This window comes from Silurus meridionalis, chromosome 24, assembly GCF_014805685.1.
Source record: "Silurus meridionalis isolate SWU-2019-XX chromosome 24, ASM1480568v1, whole genome shotgun sequence".
Classification (NCBI taxonomy): domain Eukaryota; kingdom Metazoa; phylum Chordata; class Actinopteri; order Siluriformes; family Siluridae; genus Silurus; species Silurus meridionalis.
The window spans coordinates 19,073,688-19,093,374 of record NC_060907.1 but is presented as its reverse complement, the minus strand read 5'-3'; the positions used below and the strand labels follow the sequence as shown (position 1 = coordinate 19,093,374).

General features: G+C 41.1%; 2 protein-coding genes across 3 annotated transcripts in view; both read right to left on the bottom strand.

Annotated features, from left to right (window-relative positions):
* The window catches only part of hecw2b (HECT, C2 and WW domain containing E3 ubiquitin protein ligase 2b), a 40,275-nt gene extending 30,221 nt beyond the window's left edge, over positions 1 to 10,054 (bottom strand). The window contains exon 1 of one of the 2 annotated variants that reach the window (XM_046837383.1): positions 9,323 to 10,054. The gene's annotated coding sequence lies outside the window, so the exon portion shown is untranslated. The remainder of the gene's footprint in view (positions 1 to 9,322) is intronic. The other variant, XM_046837381.1, reaches the window with a different exon arrangement.
* A 469-nt stretch (positions 10,055 to 10,523) lies between these two features.
* gtf3c3 (general transcription factor IIIC, polypeptide 3) lies at positions 10,524 to 19,670 on the bottom strand. The gene is made up of 18 exons (XM_046837384.1): positions 19,135 to 19,670; positions 18,087 to 18,177; positions 17,455 to 17,678; positions 17,048 to 17,171; positions 16,723 to 16,914; positions 16,484 to 16,649; positions 16,254 to 16,401; positions 14,807 to 14,918; positions 14,624 to 14,724; positions 13,979 to 14,150; positions 13,011 to 13,213; positions 12,753 to 12,854; positions 12,528 to 12,663; positions 12,187 to 12,412; positions 11,881 to 12,071; positions 11,640 to 11,764; positions 10,866 to 11,018; positions 10,524 to 10,777 (listed from the first exon to the last, which is right to left on the bottom strand). The coding sequence occupies exons 1-18, from the start codon at positions 19,234 to 19,236 to the stop codon at positions 10,655 to 10,657; spliced, it is 2,691 nt and encodes an 896-aa protein (XP_046693340.1). The 5' UTR covers positions 19,237 to 19,670; the 3' UTR covers positions 10,524 to 10,654.
* Between the last annotated feature and the right edge of the window lie 17 nt (positions 19,671 to 19,687).

The following is a 19,687-nucleotide window of genomic DNA, read 5'->3' as shown; positions in this document are numbered from 1 at the left end:
CCCTAACCAGCAACATAAAGTCATGCAGTTGTGTCGCTATTGGATTTCAATACTACCTTAAAAAGCTTCCTGAAGTATGATGTATAAACAGAACTGATGCATTTATAAGTGCATTTTATATCTCTAAAGAAACAGTTGAACCGTTTTTTTTCCCTTCTAATCATAAATAATTGTACTGCTAATGTATTTTAAATATATACACAATTCTGGGTTTTAAGTGTCATTACTGCTGTTTTCATCTTTTTCTTCACTGCTTTTCACCCTAACCCCTTTATTTAGGTGCCTTTTCCAACCATCAACAAGCATCACTAAACCCAATAACGAATCACTGAACATCTTTATTCTAAACAATCATGGATCCCCAAAGTTCTCAACACCCAATCACTGATCACCACTGTTCCCAACACCCAATCACTGATCACCACTGTTCCCAACACCCAATCACTGATCACCACTGTTCCAACACCCAATCACTGATCACCACTGTTCCCAACAACCAATCACTGATCACCACTGTTCCCAACACCCAGTCACTGATCACCACTGTTCCCAACAACTAATCACTGATCACCACTGTTCCCAACACCCAATCACTGATCACCACTGTTCCCAACACCCAATCACTGATCACCACTGTTCCCAACACCCAATCACTGATCACCACTGTTCCCAACACCCAATCACTGATCACCACTGTTCTCAACACCCAATCACTGATTACGACTGTTCTCAACACCCAATCACTGATCACCACTGTTCCCAACACCCAATCACTGATCACCACTGTTCCCAACACCCAATCGTGATCACCACTGTTCTTAACACCCAATCACTGATCACCAATGTTCTCAACACCCAATCGTGATCACCACTGTTCCCAACACCCAATCGTGATCACCACTGTTCTCAACACCCAATCACTGATCACCAATGTTCTCAACACCCAATCACTGATCACCAATGTTCTCAACACCCAATCACTGATCACCACTGTTCTCAACACCCAATCACTGATCACCAATGTTCTCAACACTTAATCGTGATCACCTCTGTTCTCAACACCCAATCACTGATCACCAATGTTCTCAACACTTAATCGTGATCACCTCTGTTCTCAACACCCAATCACTGATCACCTCTGTTCTCAACACCCAATCACTGATCACCAATGTTCTCTACACCCAATCATGATCACCACTGTTCTCAACACCCAATTGTGATCACCAATGTTCTCAACACCCAATCATGGTCACCATTATTTACAAAACCCAATCATGATCACTGTTCTGAACTTGCAATCACATTTGAGGAATTTAAAAGTGCATTTTCTATCCCTAAAGAAATCTTTGTTTTGTCACCTGCATATTAGTCCATGTTTGGTACACAGCCCCGAATAGTCTCTGTGTGATATCCAACCTTCTTTCCCTCCTAACTGTAAATCTGCTAAATATATAACAGAAATAATGTACTATTTATAGCACCGTGCAAGTCTGTGCGAATGTCCCACCACTTACACAGAGAAAGCTTACAAATAAAATAAAAAAAAAACGAAAAAATGACAGCCCACAGTCTAGCTAAAAACAGAACAGATTTAATAGCGCACTCTGGTCATTTGAACGAAATAGACTTGTTACCTTTATGGGTATTAAATTGATGATGATAATAATAATAATAATTATTATTATTATAATTATAATAATAATATGCTACAACTATATGAAGTAATAATTATTAATTATTAACAACTTTATTTGAATTATTTTTAACTTCTCAATAGATTAGAATTAACTCACTTTAACAGTGATATCAGGTACGTACCCGCTAACCTTACCGCCTGCCACGTGCACACTGATTCAGCAAAGCAGAAGTTCTGTGAATTCAATCGCAGGCTTTCACCAATTATGATCTGCCCCATCAAACGGCGTCTGCGCTAATGGACACCTCAGACAGGAAGTGCTGAGATGTGTGCATGAGGTCATCTCTTAGATGAAACTGGAGCTCCATTTGCATTAGCAGGGCTGAACTGATGGAACGCACACTCACTGACCCAGCATCACCTTCCTCTACACCTCCATGAATCTACCTCAGAGGAAGCGCTATCCGGATATCAGCTCCATCTTTTTAATAGCATTAAGTGAAATGGATATAATGATTGACAGTGCAGAATCGGACAGAATGTGTTTTAGGTGTGCTCGGAAGATTGTGTATTTACTGCAGGATAACTATACAAGCACAAATCTTTTGAGAAATTGGATACTAGAATACTTCTTGGACTGGATTGTTGATCATCATTTATGATCATCACTGTTTCCAACAACCAATAACCACTGTTTCCAGCAACCAATCATGATCACAGTTGTTCCCAACCAATCATGATCACCACTGTTCCCAATAACCAATCATTATACCCACTGTTCCTAAAAACCCATCATCACCACTGTTCCCAATAAACAATCATCATCCCTAGTTTGTATAAAGTGTTTGGTTTGATCAGCAGTAACCTCTCGCTTCAACTCATTACTGTGCTTATGACACATTTATGACTCATATGGTTTCTACAATAAATGGAAACAGGAAATTGAATCAAAAAGTATGAGACTACAGAGATCTCATCTCGGCTGTGGACTACACTGGTTTGGCACCACCTGATTTCATGTGACATGCTAGATGCTAACTCTAAAATGTTGTTTTCTTCTCCTGCTTGAACGACGAAAAGGAAAAAACATATATATATATACAAAATATATGAAAGCATTGTCAAATACAGGATTGTCCAGCTTTCTCACACTTCCTCTAAGACTAACCCTACCCCTAACAGACCGACAAGTAAAAGAAAAGACCGTTGTAGGTGCTAAGCAGCCCCCATCCCAATCTCTGCAGCTGTTGCTCTGCCAGGAACTGACAGCTCACCTACATTAGCTAATGATCTTCCGTCCTGTCCTCCCTGCCAGTGCATTTCCTCCTTAGATGGACGAGCGAGTGAGGGAGTGAGCTCAGCCTCGGCTCGACTCTGACTAATTCCCCCTCTGAGGCGCCTTACTGTATGTCTCTTCGCCGGCATGATTGGGAGGATTGCTAGCATGCTAAAGGCAAACTAGCTTTTGATTGTTAGATATTTTAAGAGATGGACTGGTGGATGATGGTAACCACAGCAGGCCAGCAGTAGGGCTAAATTATATCAAAATAAATGAAATATCGCAAATGTACATATTGTGATAAGTTTAAAGCAAGGGCTTGAGATAAACTGCTTGCTTTCGACAGTTATTTGGGGTGTTTATAAGGCCAGAAATTGAGTGTTTTAATAGAATGTAAGTGATAAGAAACTGTTTCAAACCCTGACACACACAAAATCACCAAATGTGCTGCCTGCATATAGTATTTGTCCAATTTGACAGTCCAAGTGAATTCTATTGGTCCTAGCATCGACACCCTTTGCTCCTTGGCCACACAAAACGTTCCTGTAAACACCCTTTACAGTGGTACATTTTATATTCCGTAAGTTATTCCACAAGGCACCCCTGTCCTGTTAAACTACAGTTTTAAATATACGTGACCCGGCACATATCAAAAAAACCCAGGCTCTTAGGATTAAGCGTCACGCTCTTCAAACTGCCCCAGCTCTGCTCCTGTATCTACCCACACTTTCTATTTATACCCAGTGCAGGGTTTGGCTATTTATAGACAACACAGACAACACAACTCAAGCTCAGAGAAGCCCAGGCACTGACCCATATCTAAAGCCTAAATACACTTGGAGGCAAATATTCCATTCAGGATATCATACGTTTAAAACAGGTTCGGGTTTCAGGAGGACAAACGCTGCTAAAAGGTCCAAAGGAAGCTCTCAAAAGAAGCAGTTATTTCCTTCATACAAGAGAATAGATGTGTAGGTTTGCTCACAAACTGCCAGAAATACTTTAGATTTAAAAAGAAATCACTACCATTTCCCAAGACCTGAAATGGGAATCAAACATAAACTCAATTCTGAAAAAGGCCCAGCAGAGGATGTACTTTCTAAGGCAATTAAGGAAGTACAGTCTGCCACAGGAGCTGTTGATACAGTTCTACACTGCAGTCATTGAATCTGTCCTGTGCTCATCAATCACCATCTGGTTTGGAGCAGCAACAAAACAGGACAGAAACAGACTGCAGAAAACTGTTAAAACAGCTGAAAAAATCATTGGTGCCCCCCTGCCCACCCTCCAGGACTTGTACCATACAAGAACCAGAAACCGGGCAGGAAAAATCATTAATGACCCTTCACACCCTGGACACAACATCTTTCAGCTCCTCCCTTCTGGCAGGCGCTACAGAACTTTGTTCACTAAGACTGCCAGACACAGGAACAGTTTCTTTCCCCAAGCAATCACCCTCACTAACAACTGACCATAATTAAATTCCATGCTCATATCTATGAGTACCACACAAAACTGTCACTCATCACATTATCTGTATATGTTACACACACTATTGCTTCTATATACTGTACAAAGTTTTATAGTAACCTCTCATCATACCTGGCACACAATACTGTCATTTGCACTACCATGCACTCCCACACTTTATGTACATTACTGGTCTGTATCCCTATTTATTACCCACACTGTCTATACTGTCTCATATTGTCTGTCTATACTGTCTATACTGTCTCATATTGTCTGTATTGTCTTGTATAGTCTGTTTTTGTCTTGTTGTGTCTGTCTTGTCATGTATAGGTTTTTATTTATGTATGTACTTTTGAGAGTAACAAACAGCTGGAACCAAATTCCTTGTGTGTGTCAACACACTTGGCCAATAAACCTGATTCTGATTCTGATTCTGATTATCTCAAGTATCCCAGGAAAGCATTTTCCCAACACATAATGTTAGAATCCCCTGTCCTTCTATTAGTCCAACTGGAGAAAGCATGGAGTCTATGCATTTTTGTCCCAATAAAAGGGGTGTGGCCTATATACCAATAAGTCACAATGAAGGAGTCACATGGCCTCACTGTATATTATGATTTTAAATCAAATGCAAAGAAAAGCAAAATGATTGTAAAAAAATGGAACTGGATGTGTGGGATTGGATTTATTTCTAGTGCTGTGTGCGATCACCTGGGAACCCCCCCCCAAAAAAAATGAGTTTACTAAGAAAAAAGAATGCTGATGAAGCGAGAGAATGCACGAGCGGTGAGAGAGACTGAGGTCAAGAGATGAAGTTCAAGCACTTGACAATTAAAGGAACAGGACGACGTCATTAGCGCAGCATGCCATTTTGTTGCTAATTGTTTCCGATGGAGGAAAAGACACCGGGCGCTATAGATACGGGGGCTATTTTGGGGGTCATGCGCGAAGAGGGTGCCGTGGGTACGTAGTGGAGGCGAGGGTGCATTCCTGACCTCCTGCTTATTGTCAAGTAGAGCGATTTCGCATTCCTCGTGCATGCGACATATCCTGCCAAGGGGGAAACACAGAGACAGATCTTGACCCTTTGTTCCTGTGACTGCAACATGAATGCAAAACCACACACACACACACACACACACACACACACACACACACACACACACACAGCATTATTCTAATTAAACCCTAAGGTCTTTGTGTCAACAACAGAGTGAAATAATGATGTTTGACCCTTCAGAAAGAAACCAGGCGAATTCTCTGGAACTGTTTCTTTTGAAGGCAACGGATTCTTCTGTAATTTGACATGAAACAGAGCACAGGGACAAATGATTACGATCATATTAATAACACCTCCCGTGTGAGTGTGATCGCCGGGTCCTCTGATGACCCGCATGCCTGATTAAACCACTAAACCAAGCGGCCTTGCTTTTGAGCCCCAGAGTGCTGTGTGTGGGCTCAGTTCAGGGGACATAATTAACTGTCTTGCGGCTAAATAACTTCAGTGACTTCTGACAGATTTCCGAGAAAGTGTTTGAAAATTCTGGAATTCTGCGAAGCGTACAACTTGTTTTGTGTACACGCCAGCTTCTTGTTTGCGCTTCGATTGTCTCCAGATTTTCGCTCATTACTACGCACTTCCAATAGTCCCTGTTTTCAGCGGCGTGTAGAGTTGAGCTTCCAGGATCATAAGATAATAAGAGATAAAACACGACATCCACTGACATCAGCGAACACACAGAGAACGCAGGCCATGAACAAGTGCAACACGAGACGATAAATCCACAGGACGATTCCCATCGTTCCAAAATAAAAAAAACACCGGGGCCAGAACAGGAAGAGCATCTGGAATAAAGACCTGATGTAACCTGACATGTGACCTTAAACAAACCAGTGCTGGATAAAGAAAACTGCACATTTCCCCCAAATTCAGTCTGTAGATCACACAGATGTTCAACATTGTCTAGATGAAGAAGGTAGACATTTTCGTAAAAACAGTGTCTCACGTCCGTCATTAAAAGACTTCACCCTGAAACCAATCCAATGCAGTTTCACTCAGACACTGCAGACCAACTTACAGAACATGTTCAGGTTCATCACGATCAATTGAAATTTGTTGTATTGGAGTTCCTATCCCAAATAAATGCACAAAGTTTCCACCAAATCGGAAAACTTTAATGGATTTGTCTGTAATGGGATCAGATTGGATTGGATCGGATCGGATTGTATAAATTACATACAATCCCAGTTTGTATTCAACTTTTACAGCTTTCCAAAACGACCACCAAAAATCGTCGAGGTTGGCAGCGGAGTATATTTCCTGCGTTCCAGTTCCAGGTTGAGACACAGTGATCGAGCGAGATGTTACTAAATACAGCACAGAAAAAAGGTCCTTTATCAGTGAAGAGGAATTTTGCAGGGCCAAAAAAAACGTCTTACAAGTACAGGAGGAGATTCTTGGACGAAAGGAAGCTGTAGACGTGCCAGCGTGCTGTGAATTTCAATACGTCAAGCATGAAACCATTTTCCAGCAATTTAATAGTGGATCATCAATCCAAAACAAATAGTGGCAAGGTCCATTTAGAAGAAGAAAAAGAAAAAAAGAGTGTTGTTGCATATAAACACTTGTGGATTGTCTGTGCAGCCCAGAGCACAGCGGCCACCCTCGAAGTGCTAACGACACACGATGTAACGCCACCTGTTGAGCTCTTCCTCCACACATGGACCTCTTTCTCATTTTGGTAGGTTTTGATTCGGAGCCTCCAATAAGAGTGGAATTCTGTTTAATATGCAGCAGCTGGAAAAGACTTTGACTGTGACTTCCATAGACATGAAAGGAGGAGGAGGAAAATTAATTCAACTGCTAAAGAAAACAGTCTTCAATACTAGACTCTAAAAGCAATGAGAAATCAATTAAATATTACCTAGTAGTACATAGTTTCACCATGAAAAAATATCTGGCACAATCAGCACTGCATTAAAATAAATAAATCATAATTTTGTCCATCAACTCTTTTGCTTGAAATCAGGACATGATTTCACTCTTTGCAATTTTTGTCGAGTAACTTTTTTTTTTTATTAAAGTGTTTTCAGCTTAAAAGCCTATAAAGCACTTGTCTATTTTTTTTTGCATGTTGCATCATTAGACCATTTTAGCCAGTTTGCTTTGCTCCTGGTCAAAGGCTTGTGTGTTACTCTGGTTGAGAGGTTTTGTGGGACACGTTAATGTCCCTCTGAAAGTACATGCAAACTGCTTCCTTTACGAGACAAGTCCTTATAATCACATTCAAGCAACAGCTTCCTCTCGTTGATGAAATTGTGCACATGTTTAGATTCACTGAGATCCCAAAAGATCACAGATATTCAATGTTTTGTTTTCCAAATGCACCTTCACTTCACACAGCACAATGTCTTGTTGTGATGAAGTGTAAACTTTAATACCTGCCCAGCAGAGACTGGGCACAGGGCCAGCATCAATACACGCTGTGGATGTTTAAGCGAATCTATTCAGGACGATGGATATTGGACCCGAAAGAAAACCTGGCCACAATAAATAGAGTTTAAAAGCGTGGGGAAAACAGAGCTGTTTCATGGCCATCGGTCAGGACGAGGGATCGGACTGGGATCTAGGCGATGGAGACCCTCTATTTTTTTGATCTTCTTCTTTAACGATCCGATTTTTTCTGAAATCATTTGCAGGATCATTTAACGACTGAGTTCTTTAGGTTCAATGTAACTATGTATAAAGCGACCCAGTCATGTGAACTGTTCTGATACATACAATTCAATCAGACCGTATAACTTACAGAAACAGGAACAAGACTTCTGTTTGGTTTTCTTCTTGACACAAACTGGTGAAAAGTTCCCAATATTTTCTAGGAGGAAACGTTTCCTGTTGTCTGTTGTGGGTTAAATAAAACCATCTCATTAGTAAATGAAAACTCTAAGTGTTAAGGATGAGACAAGCAAAAAGAAAAACCTCACAACCCTCGAGTGAAGAACAGGATGAGAAACAGACTGTGTGTGTGCTGGAATGGCATTGAGGTGCGAATGCAAATCGGACTTTTCGTTGTCTGGATATTTCCAGATAAATGGGTTACTGAAGCACTGAGCACCTGACATGTGAACACTGGAGAAGATCTGGAGCTATAAACAGGTGTATCGATTATCTGTCATCAACCATTCGGTGGACTGTGGAGGGAAAGAACGCCTTTATAGTGCCAAGTGTCAATCCAATGAAACATACAGTCTTTATCTATCTATCTATCTATCTATCTATCTATCTATCTATCTATCTATCTATCACCTGTTTATCTATCTATCTATCTATCTATCTATCTATCTATCTATCTATCTATCTATCACCTGTTTATCTATCTATCTATCTATCATCTATCTATCTATCTATCTATCTATCTTTTTATCTATCTATCTATCTATCTATCTATCTATCTATCTTTTTATCTATCACCTGTTTATCTATCTATCTATCTATCTATCTATCTATCTATCTATCACCTGTTTATCTAGCTAGCTAGCTAGCTAGCTAGCTACCTAGCTATCACCTGTCTGTCTATCTATCTATCTATCTATCTATCTATCTATCTATCTATCTATCTATCTGTCTATATGAAATAAAAACCTGTAGCTTATTGTAATTCTTCAGAACAGCCCCAGTGTGTAAACGGGCTCATTTTATAATCCGGTTTTATTACATGCCGAACTTTTCAAATAAATAAAATAAAAATTATTCCATACAAATTACAGTTACAATCGTTAAACTCCGGCGCGCGCAGCTGTCAACGTCAAACAGCGGCCGCATCCGTTCAGGTAAACAACATACACACACACACACACACACACACACACACGCACGCACGCGACATTTTATAAACACTGAAGTCTGACTTAGCACAGTGTGTGTGTGTAATAATTACCTGCAGGTACAGGGTGGATATTTTTCCGTTATATTGTACAGCGCACGAGCCTCCCGTTAACTGGCCCTCCTTGAGTGCGCGCGCCGTTTATCCTCCACCTCCGCGCTCGCGCACGGCAAGAGGCGCGAGCTCGGAGAAAGAGCGCGCGCGAGCGCCGGAAAAGGGGCGGAAAAAACGACGTGCTTGTGGCTTTCAATCTTTTCTTTCTTTCCCTTTCCTTCTTTTCTTTACATATCTGAACGTGCGCGTGCGCTGGTTTAGGACGCGCGTATCCGCATGCAAAGCCGTTCCGTTCACGCGTACCGTCAAAACCCCCCCAAAATTATAACTAAATAAATTTCAACAAAAAATATAAATATAAATATATATGTATAGATTCTTCAGTGCACGTGAAGAGCCCATGCGTGCGCGCGCGAGAGGTGTCGGGTGGTTCATGATAAGGAGGACAGGAGCGGAATGCAGAAGCGGAATGCTGAGGAGCTCATCTCCGGTTTCCGTTTCGCCTTTTGTTTCATGGGTTCGTCAGCGCCCCCGGTTCCAAACCCGACCCGGGAATTCCCGGTGCATTAGCAATTTATAGCAAAAAATATATATAGAACGAACAAAAATCAGAAAAAAATATGATCGTGTATCAGTTAAACGGCGTGTCTGAGACGTGCAGCTGCTCATCAGTCGAGTCCGGGGATTTAAACAGCGTTATGATAATGCTGGAAAAACCTAGACATGGCAACCCTGTTAGAGAACCAGGGCAGGACCAGCATTTTATTTTGCTCCATCCCACTGAACACACCCTTCATCTCCCGTCCTCTCATCTCACACTACATCATAATCTGTGTTCATATATATCTCTTATATCTCACACTGTCCCAAATCAGCTCTACAGGTTATAAAGTGAGCATGTAGAAGTTCAGTGTTCCCTAAAAGGTCATCCCTAATGAGTGATATCAGTGTTGACTATGGCAAGAAAAAACTCCCTGAGATGGCATGTGGAAGAAACCTTGAGAAGAACTCAAGCTGCTCTTGAAAGAGTGATCGGTATAAAGCTTTGAATTGTTTGTATATTTTTTTTTACATAATAAAATCAAGTAATTCGTTATAATTTTGTTAATCGTTATTTTGTTCAACACAAAGAGCTCAAGGATATTTTTAAATCTAGCGCCTCCGTGTGGTGAAACCGATATATAACACCAACCCGTCTCTGTACTATCAATAATAAATAGCTTTATTCTGGTAGAAAATACTATCATACAAACATGTTATTCTCATTCTCTCATTCTAATTCTCTCTCTCTCTCTCTCTCTCTCTCTCTCTCTCTCTTCTTAAAACACCCACTCAGATAACACAATATGTGTGGATGTAGTAACGGGCCATTTCCTTGTTGCCGCTCGATTGGTAGATGAGTGAAAGATTGAAGGCGATTTCACGGCGCAGGTCCACCTGATCGTCGTCAATGCCCTAAAACACAACCAAATTATTATTAGTATTATTAGTATTATTAGTATCATTATTATTTATTCAATCCTGCTGCTGATCTGGTACTGACCTCCAGTTTGAGAGGAGGTAAGCTCAGGGCTTTCTGGTAGTAATGGATAGCCAAGTGGGTCAGACTGAGCTGGTGTAGAGCACGCCCTAAATTATACAAACTCTCCTGACAGTGACCCCTGAACTCCACGTAACGCCACAGGAAGGAAAAGCCCTGCGTACAGAGAGAAGGGAACAGAAGTGACATCTAAATATCGTCCATTGACGCGATTCGTGCTCATAGTGGAGGCATGAAGTTTCAGCTGGGTTCTTTTACACCTCCCTCAGCACCGCACGCCACGTTTTCCATGTGCGATCTCTGCGAAGGACGCCCACTCGCACAGAGCGCGTTCAGCTTCCTTTTGCTTTGTTTTGTTGACTCCAGAAATGCTTTCCTAGCTTCGGATGTGTCTACAAATTCTCTTTAGAAGATACGCTTTACATGGGTTGGAGCGGAAGATCTCCTGCTAGAGCGCTCCACCCCTACTCAAGACCTTTGGGTTGAATTGGAACACACCCCAGGCCCCATCACCTCCATCAGTACCTGACTTTACTCCAAAACATCTTCAGGAAGAGTGGAGGTTATTATAACAGCAAATGGTGACTATATGTGGAATGGGACATTGAAAAGGAATCTTTTGAGTTTTGAGGTCAGGTTTCCCTAAACATTTGTCCTTCTACAGCATTATTACGGTGCTTCATCTCGAATGGTGAGTGGCTCATAGATCTACTGACATGGTTAGAATGATCACGTGATGAGTAAGCGATGGCGAAATCTACGTTTCGAGACACGTACCTGTAGCACCAACGGGTGTCTCTTCGTGACGAACTTCTGCGAGGCCATGTGAAAAAACGTGAGGCCCACACACAGACTGTGCAGAGGATGGCATGGCTGATTCCTGAACGCCTGCATGTACTGACCTGATGAAACCACGACAATAAGAGAAAGACACTTAGACTGGATAAACGCACCAAATAACTGTAGATACATAAGCAGGAAGGGATATGTGAGGATCCTGGTGAGCTCTGAAGCGTACCGAGCGCGTGTTTGAAGGTCCCGGAGACGAGCGAGGTGTGGCCGTTGAGCACGCAGAGCGCGTGGTTCTCGGGGTTCTTCAGCATGAGGCGCAGACAGAAGCGGTGATGGCGTCCGTCATGGGAGTGCAGCGTCACCTGGCTGAAGATGTTCCACAGCTGAGCTCGATCCACAGTGTACATCAGCATCAACCTTTTTTTTTTTTGACAGAGAAAAGATGAAAAGAAAGTAGCAGAAACATCACGCACAGCATTATGGTGAACGGATTCTTCTGGCAAAAAAAAAAAAGATATTCCAAAGCACCCACCTAATGTAATCGTATGCTTTTCGGAAATTGCGGTCCAGGAAGGCGGCGCTCAGGCCCAGGTACTCCAGCTCTTTGCGTTTGACGCGGTCATCATAGAACGAGTAGAATTCGAGCGACGAGTCGACGAGGAGCTCGGCCTCGGTGAAGCGGTTCTCCTCGCACAGGACGTCCAGGCAGCTCAACAGCAGGTTCCACCAGTCCCCCCGAGACAGCACACTCGTCTTTCCTATACGGAAACACAAAATATCGTCTACGCTCCTAACACGAGACTGAAGTTATTAATAGTCGCTGGTACACACACACACACACACACACACACACACACACACACACACACACACCTGTTATGTCCAAGTAAGCCGCTTCCTGGTCCTCGATTTCAGACAGCATGTTCTTGGACACTCTAATAAGCCGCAAATGCCTGGTGCCAGATGACGTGCTGGCGATCAGACACACCTGAGCTCTTACCATCGCCACCTACAGATCAGGAAAAGAATCACAAGACTAAGGCACAAATCTCACGTGTGAAGGACTTCGAAGTTTTCACGAGTACACAAGTGGTGCACCTTAAGCAGCATGGAGAGCATGGTCAGCAGGGTGTCTATGTAGTCGTCAGTTCGGCCTTGAGATCGGAGAAGTGTGGAACGGTGCAGCAACAATTTCAGCTCCTGAAACCACATATTACACACGGTCAGTGTAGGAGACTCTGCGTCTGTTACCCTGATTAGCTACTGGTAAAGGAAATGTGGACAGCTAGCTTCTTTGATACTCATTTAGTAAAACAAGAACATCTGGAATAGTGCAGGAGAAGCCAGGACATAGACCTGCTGGGCTGCCGAGGAGTCCTGAGCCAGAGTGTCGGGGTCGTACATGGGCTCCAGCGCCTCAAGGGCAGATTCAGGTCGACCCAGCTGCTGCTGAAGGGTGGAGAGAGCCAGACGTGCCTCCAGATGCAGAGGTGCCATCTCCACCACCTTAGTGTAGCTCTTAGCAGCTACTTCTAAATGGCCAAGGGCCTTCAGACATTCTGAAAAGAGACACGACAAAATAAACAAAGTATAGAGAGTGGAGAAATGAACTCCTGGATATCACATGTATATAGTAATATTGTAATATAATTACAGTGGGAAAAATTCCAAGTGTAAGAGACGATGAGGCCAAGCAAACGGCATGGAGGATAAATAAAAGACTAAACAAAAGACCTGGTGACAAAGTAAAAGCTGGGAAGGCAAAACATAAAAACAGATAGAAAAAAATAATAATTCTGAGTGTCTAAACAAAAGACATGGAGGCTAAACGAAAGCAGCCTGAGCTAAAAGAAATGTAGGCTATAAAAAAATACAAGCAGCCTGAGACCCATGACATGGAGTTTAAACAAAAGACATGTAAGCTAAACAAAAAAGACAATCAGTCTGAGACAAAAGACATGGAGGTTAAACAAAAAAGACAATCAGTCTGAGACAAAAGACATGGAGGTTAAACAAAAGACAATCAGTCTGAGCCTTAAAACCTGCAGACAAACAAAAGGTATCTGAGCTAAAAAGGGAACGAGCAGCAAAAGACACGGAGGTTAAATAAAATGAGGCTGAACAAAAAGATACTGGAGCAAAGCAAATTTCAAAGGAAGCTAAAAGAGAAGAAACAAAGAACAGACATGGAGGCAAAATGAATGAAGGTTCGACTAAAGTGTCAACATTCCAACAAGATGGAGCCCCAGGCAAGATCGAAACAAACAAAAGTTAAACAAACTATAATGACAAATCAAATGAAAATGGGAAGAAAAAAACCATACCTGCATGTCGGAGCCACACTACGGCGAGGTTGTATCTCTCCGAGCAGACGAGTGCAGCAAGCAGAGGCAAGGCTGAACCGTACTCGCCCTTATCCATGAAGGCCTCAGCCACGTCCAGATACAGATCACCCAGCTCCTCCGGGCTCTGCTCCATCATCGACATCACCATTGGCTACAGAGAGCGATAGGATGATGGGTCAGGACCTACGAACAACCTCCAACCCTCTTCAATTCATTACGCATGAAGAGTAGACACAGAAAATGCTGGTGTGGTATTCCAAGGGTTGGAAAGCAAGGCATGAAACACCAATTCACACAGATATCCACCAGTCCCAATGCATTCCGACCAATCCCCTACCATTATATATTTTATCCCATTCTGTCCTATTGGACCCAATCCAATCCAATCCCATCTCATTCCATCCCTTTATATGCAACTTTATACAACATCATTCTTTTCAGTTTTCCTAAAGTGTATGATATCCCATCCATCATATTCCTGCGTCTCATTCTTTCCTCCCCTCTTCCATTCAATCCCTATTCAATATTACCCAATCCTGCATCACCACATTCCATCTTAACCATCACAAGGCCCCATGAAGAATTTCACCTGAATGTAAAAGTGTGGCTATAAAGTGAACTCACATTCAAAGGTTTGAAGACATTCTGATGGATTAGGCACACCATGAGCTTCACCCTGATATCTATAGGAACATCATCAGGCACCACCACCTCCACAATGTCTCCTACAGAAAGCAAAGAGCAAAATAAGGTGAAACAGGTGCAGGAATCTGATTTTAATTCGGGAGCTCATAAAAACGACTCTACCTCGGGCTTCTGGAGTCTCATGCACGCCTTCCTCCTTCACGTCGTCCTCGTTCTCAGCTTCCTCTTTGGTCGCCCCTCTGTCCAGGATGATGCCGCAAAACTTGATCAAGGCCTGAACACCATGAACAATTCAAATAAAAAAAATTCATTAAAAAAAAAGGTCTTCTGCTCATTTCTTTTCTGTGCTCCCTAATCTTGATAATCATCACATAATTAAAGGGGGCAGGTCCGATCCCAGGACAGGTCCGATCCCAGGACAGGTCCGATCCCGGGAGATCAAGGTTTTTCTCACAAGTTCGCCATTCGTGTTCACGGATCTTTTTTTTTTGTTTGTTTCATTAGATTTTTTTTCTAAAATACTACACAGATCTTTACTCCTCTGAATGCGACCCAGAAATACTAAAAATACCTAAACCTTTTGACCAACCAATATTCCCTTGTATAAATGATGCTCCACTAATGATCTGGCCAGACCCGTGTCTACCACGGAAGTTCAGAAAGCAATTAATTTACTTCAAAACTTCCTGGCCCAATGCCTTTACCATCGAATTTTATTAAGACCTTCTTTTCTGTTCTCATGAACGTCTCAGACAGTCTAGTGGTGACCAATACGCATAAAACATGGGTTTATTTTAGAAAACATTTTGGGTTAATCAGTGTGTCAATTTGTACGATAAAGGCACATTCTTTTTTTCAGATCAGACTTTTTGTACAAAATCAGTTAGAGCCGTTTTCTCGGTTTCCTGATCCTCCTCCTGATTCAGAAATGGACACCATTCTTTCTCTTAACCCAGATAGACCAGGGCTGATCTCTGTCATGTATAAATCCACAGATTCTGTAAACTGGGACCCCTCTGAATCACTCCAGCTCGATTTAGTGCACTCTTCCTCTTTATGTGCCCGACACAGAGCACACAACACGACATTACATTCCGGTCTATAACATATCAGCCACTTCAAACCCTTTTACAGGGAATTCCTTTCAAGACAAATTTGACTTCAACAACTCAAGATGTTGTTACTTTCACCACACTATTGGCCAGGAGGCGTTTCCTCAAGTGGAAACATGTGTCCCCCTCCTTCACACGAAAGATGGATAAAATAAATTATTTTGTTTTCTTTGAAAGGGGAAAACATGGAAACCTGTGTTTCATTATATTGATACTACTGACGTGTCACTTGAAGATGTGGAAGAGGATTTACTTTTATTTAATCTTTGTGTATATACAGTATATATATATATATATATATATATATATATATATATATATATATATATATATAGAGAGAGAGAGAGAGAGAGAGAGAGAGAGAGAGAGAGAGAGAGATGTTGTATTTACACAAAATGTTAAATATATTTGGGGGGAAATAAAAAAAAAAAAAAAAAAAAAAAAAAAAAGGTGAGATGTCAAGCAAGCCATAACTTCAACCCTGAGCAGGTCCCTACCTCTAAGGCTTTGCTGTACTGGTGGTTGGCTATGTAGAGCTCGGCCGCCATGTTCAGACACTCATGCGTGACGAGCTCGGGATGCCTGGAAAGGGCTTCTTCCATCACGCCGATAGCTGAAGGCAGATCGCTGCTCTCATAGTAGCTCCTAATCTCACAAACACACATTACGTCTAAGTACCACAATGGCCAGTAGACCAGACTTGGCTGGCTAATCGAGCGTGACGTACTTAGCCATGTCGCGTGAAAGCTGCATGAAGTGCTCGCTGTCAGTAGGGGGCAGCAGCGTGAGGATGCGCCGGTAGCCGTCCATGGCCTGCCTGTGCTCACCGACCTGCTCGTACAGACTCGAGCGCTCCCACAGATAGCGCACGTTGCTCTGGTCGTATTTGATCGCTGCAAAGACACACAAACATGTGAAGAAGAAGTGCGTCACGTTTCCATCTCCACGAATCAGCGCAGTCCTGACCTTTGCTGTAGCAGATGATGGCCTGCTTGATGTTCTCCTGCTCCAGCGACATGTCGGCCAGCTTCAGCCACTCGTCGCAGTCGCTCGGGTTAAGGTGCGCGGCGATCAGGCCGAACTGCAGCGCCTTCTCCACGTCCCCCTGGTCCTCATAGATCATCGCCAGAGTAGAGAAGGGCTCATATGCCAAAGGAGCTACGATACAATAAAAAAAAAAAAAAATAGGACACCATTCCATTAATTATACATATAAAAAAAAGATGTGAATACTATATGTTCTGACCAATCAGATGTAAGAATTGCCCAGCGCTGTGGATGCAGAACACACCTTGGCGGATGATCTCCATGCACATCAGGACCGCATCTTCCTTCTCTCCACGAGCGTAGCGAATGTTAGCCTCGCCCATCAGGCCGCGGAGGGCGCGGGGGAGCTTACTGCGGGATCGCCGATCCTTCAGCATCAAAATAGATCAAGAAACATAATGAGATTGGTATGTCCTTCATTTTAAACATCACATTCCACATTGAGTCCCCATTTGCTGTTATAAGAAGCTCCACTCTTCTGGGAAGATGTTACACTAGATTCTGTGGAGATTTGTGCTCATTCAGATACAAAAATAAATAAATTAATAATAATCTGGCTGGAAATAAGTCAGGTGTCCCAATACTTTTGACACACCCTTCAGTACTACGTATACACGAATGCAGTGTTTTTGATTTGATGAATTCTTGTACCTTCATCATCTTCTTGTTTTCCCGGTTCAGCTCCATCTCCAGAGCGAACACGTCCCCCGGGGTCACCTCGCTGCTTCCGCCACCGCAGCCACCTCCTGCGTAATGCTCGCCAATGTCCTTCCACTCCGCTCCGTCCTCGTCCTCATCTTCGTCATCCAGCTCCTCATCTTCCCCGAGCATGGAGGCGAAGGCTTTTTGAACACAAAGGCTGACTCCTTCTTCTTCTACAGGTGGAGGGAAAAAAACATGACATGAGACTTGCGTATAGAACAAAAAAAAATTGATAAATCAAATAAGTCAATAAATAAAGAGTTGCAGGATCACCTGAAAGCAGCAACAACAAACAATTATCAATGAGTGATTTTACCTTCCTTTTTTTGTGTGAATTATTTACTGCTACAACCTTTTTGTCCCTCACAAAGAAGCCTTTCCGCTTCTTCTTCTTCTTCTCTCTTTTCATTGTTAGATTAAATGCCGGACACTGATACAGAAATGTCCAGAAAATATTATAAAACATGAGAATTCGCCTAAAGGACACAGTAACACTGTGAAGTCCATGATGTTATTGAGACAATGAGGTCTGTGTTTCTGTACTGACAGGAGGCACAAGTTCTTGTGAGTGCTCTTGGTACCTGCGTGAGGTTTGCGTGAAGGTTTTAAGGTCTGCTTCGACGTGCTCGCAACAGCGTCCTCATTCTCATCAGAAGCGTCTCCTTCAAAGTCCTGGAAAACATTAGAATATAATATAATATAATATAATATAATATAAATATATAATATAATATAATATAAATAAATAGAATAGAATAGAATATAAATATAATATAAAATATAAATAAATATAATATAATATAATATAAATAAATATAATATATAATATAATATACATAAATATAAATAAATATAATATAATATAATATAAATATAATATAAAATATAAATAAATAATATAATATAATATAATATAATATACATAAATATAAATAAATATAATATAATATAAATATAATATAAAATATAAATAAATATAATATAATATAATATAATATAATATAATAAAATATAAATAAATAATATAATATAAATAAATATAAAATAAAATAAAATAAAATAAAATAAAATAAAATAAAATATAATAATAAATATATTCATTATTATAAGTAATTATAATTTTTTTTTTATTGTCTACAACAGCAGTGAGAAACTGAAAAAAAAAATACGCTGCATATATACTGGAGTTTTTTAAACTTCTTAAAATTAAAATAAAGATATTTATTTGATTAATAAAGAAAGACAGATCGAAAAAAAAAAAGAAAGATCTTTACATACAAATAAAAAGATCAAATATACATAACAGCACATTTATTTATTAAATATATATATATATATATATATATATATATATAAATTCGTGTATTGACTTCAAATAGAAAATGTATCAAATAAATGATAATGTAATTTATAATAATATTATACACACACACACACACACACACACACACACTGTATTTTCGCGTTCATGTAAATTCTACATGCACATTAATGAACACAAGGCCGTATTCCAAATCCCACGTTCTTCACTCCATAGCGCCCTTCATAGGTGATGTAGTCCCTTAGTAACATCCCATAATAGAGTGCACTTCATTAAGAAGATTGTTGTTATTGGAAACAAACGTTTACCTTCTGTTTAGCTTTTATTCTTGTCTCTCTCCGTCTCTCGAACTCCTCAAAGGAAATTCTCCCCTCCAGATAATCATTAAGCTCAGGGCTTGACTCAGACATTCTCCCTTTATCATTCACAAATATACATAAGTGCAAAAAATAATTCTATACTTTTTATTTTATTATAAATTTCGCTGCACACTTAGCCACTTTGCATTCATGTTGCTAAAGAGTTCCGGGTTGCACCACGTGATCTAGTCACGTGTCCGGATTTGGCTAGTCGGAAAAGGTTAGGATTCTTCTTCTTCGTAGTTATAAAAGTTAGAACGAGAGTTGAGTTAATTTAGAACTAGAGATGAGAAATCCGAATCCTTTTATGGATTCAAATCCTTCTGAATCACTCAGTAAACGGATCCGTGTCTCACGAGTCTTTTGAGTCAGTAGGGACTCTGGCTGCTTTTGCCATGAAATTCCGCTAGAGGGCACTCACGAATTATTCAACTCATGACGCACCAGGAGCGGTGGAGAGATGGCGAGTGCCCTCTAGTGGAATTCTATGGCAAAAGAAGGA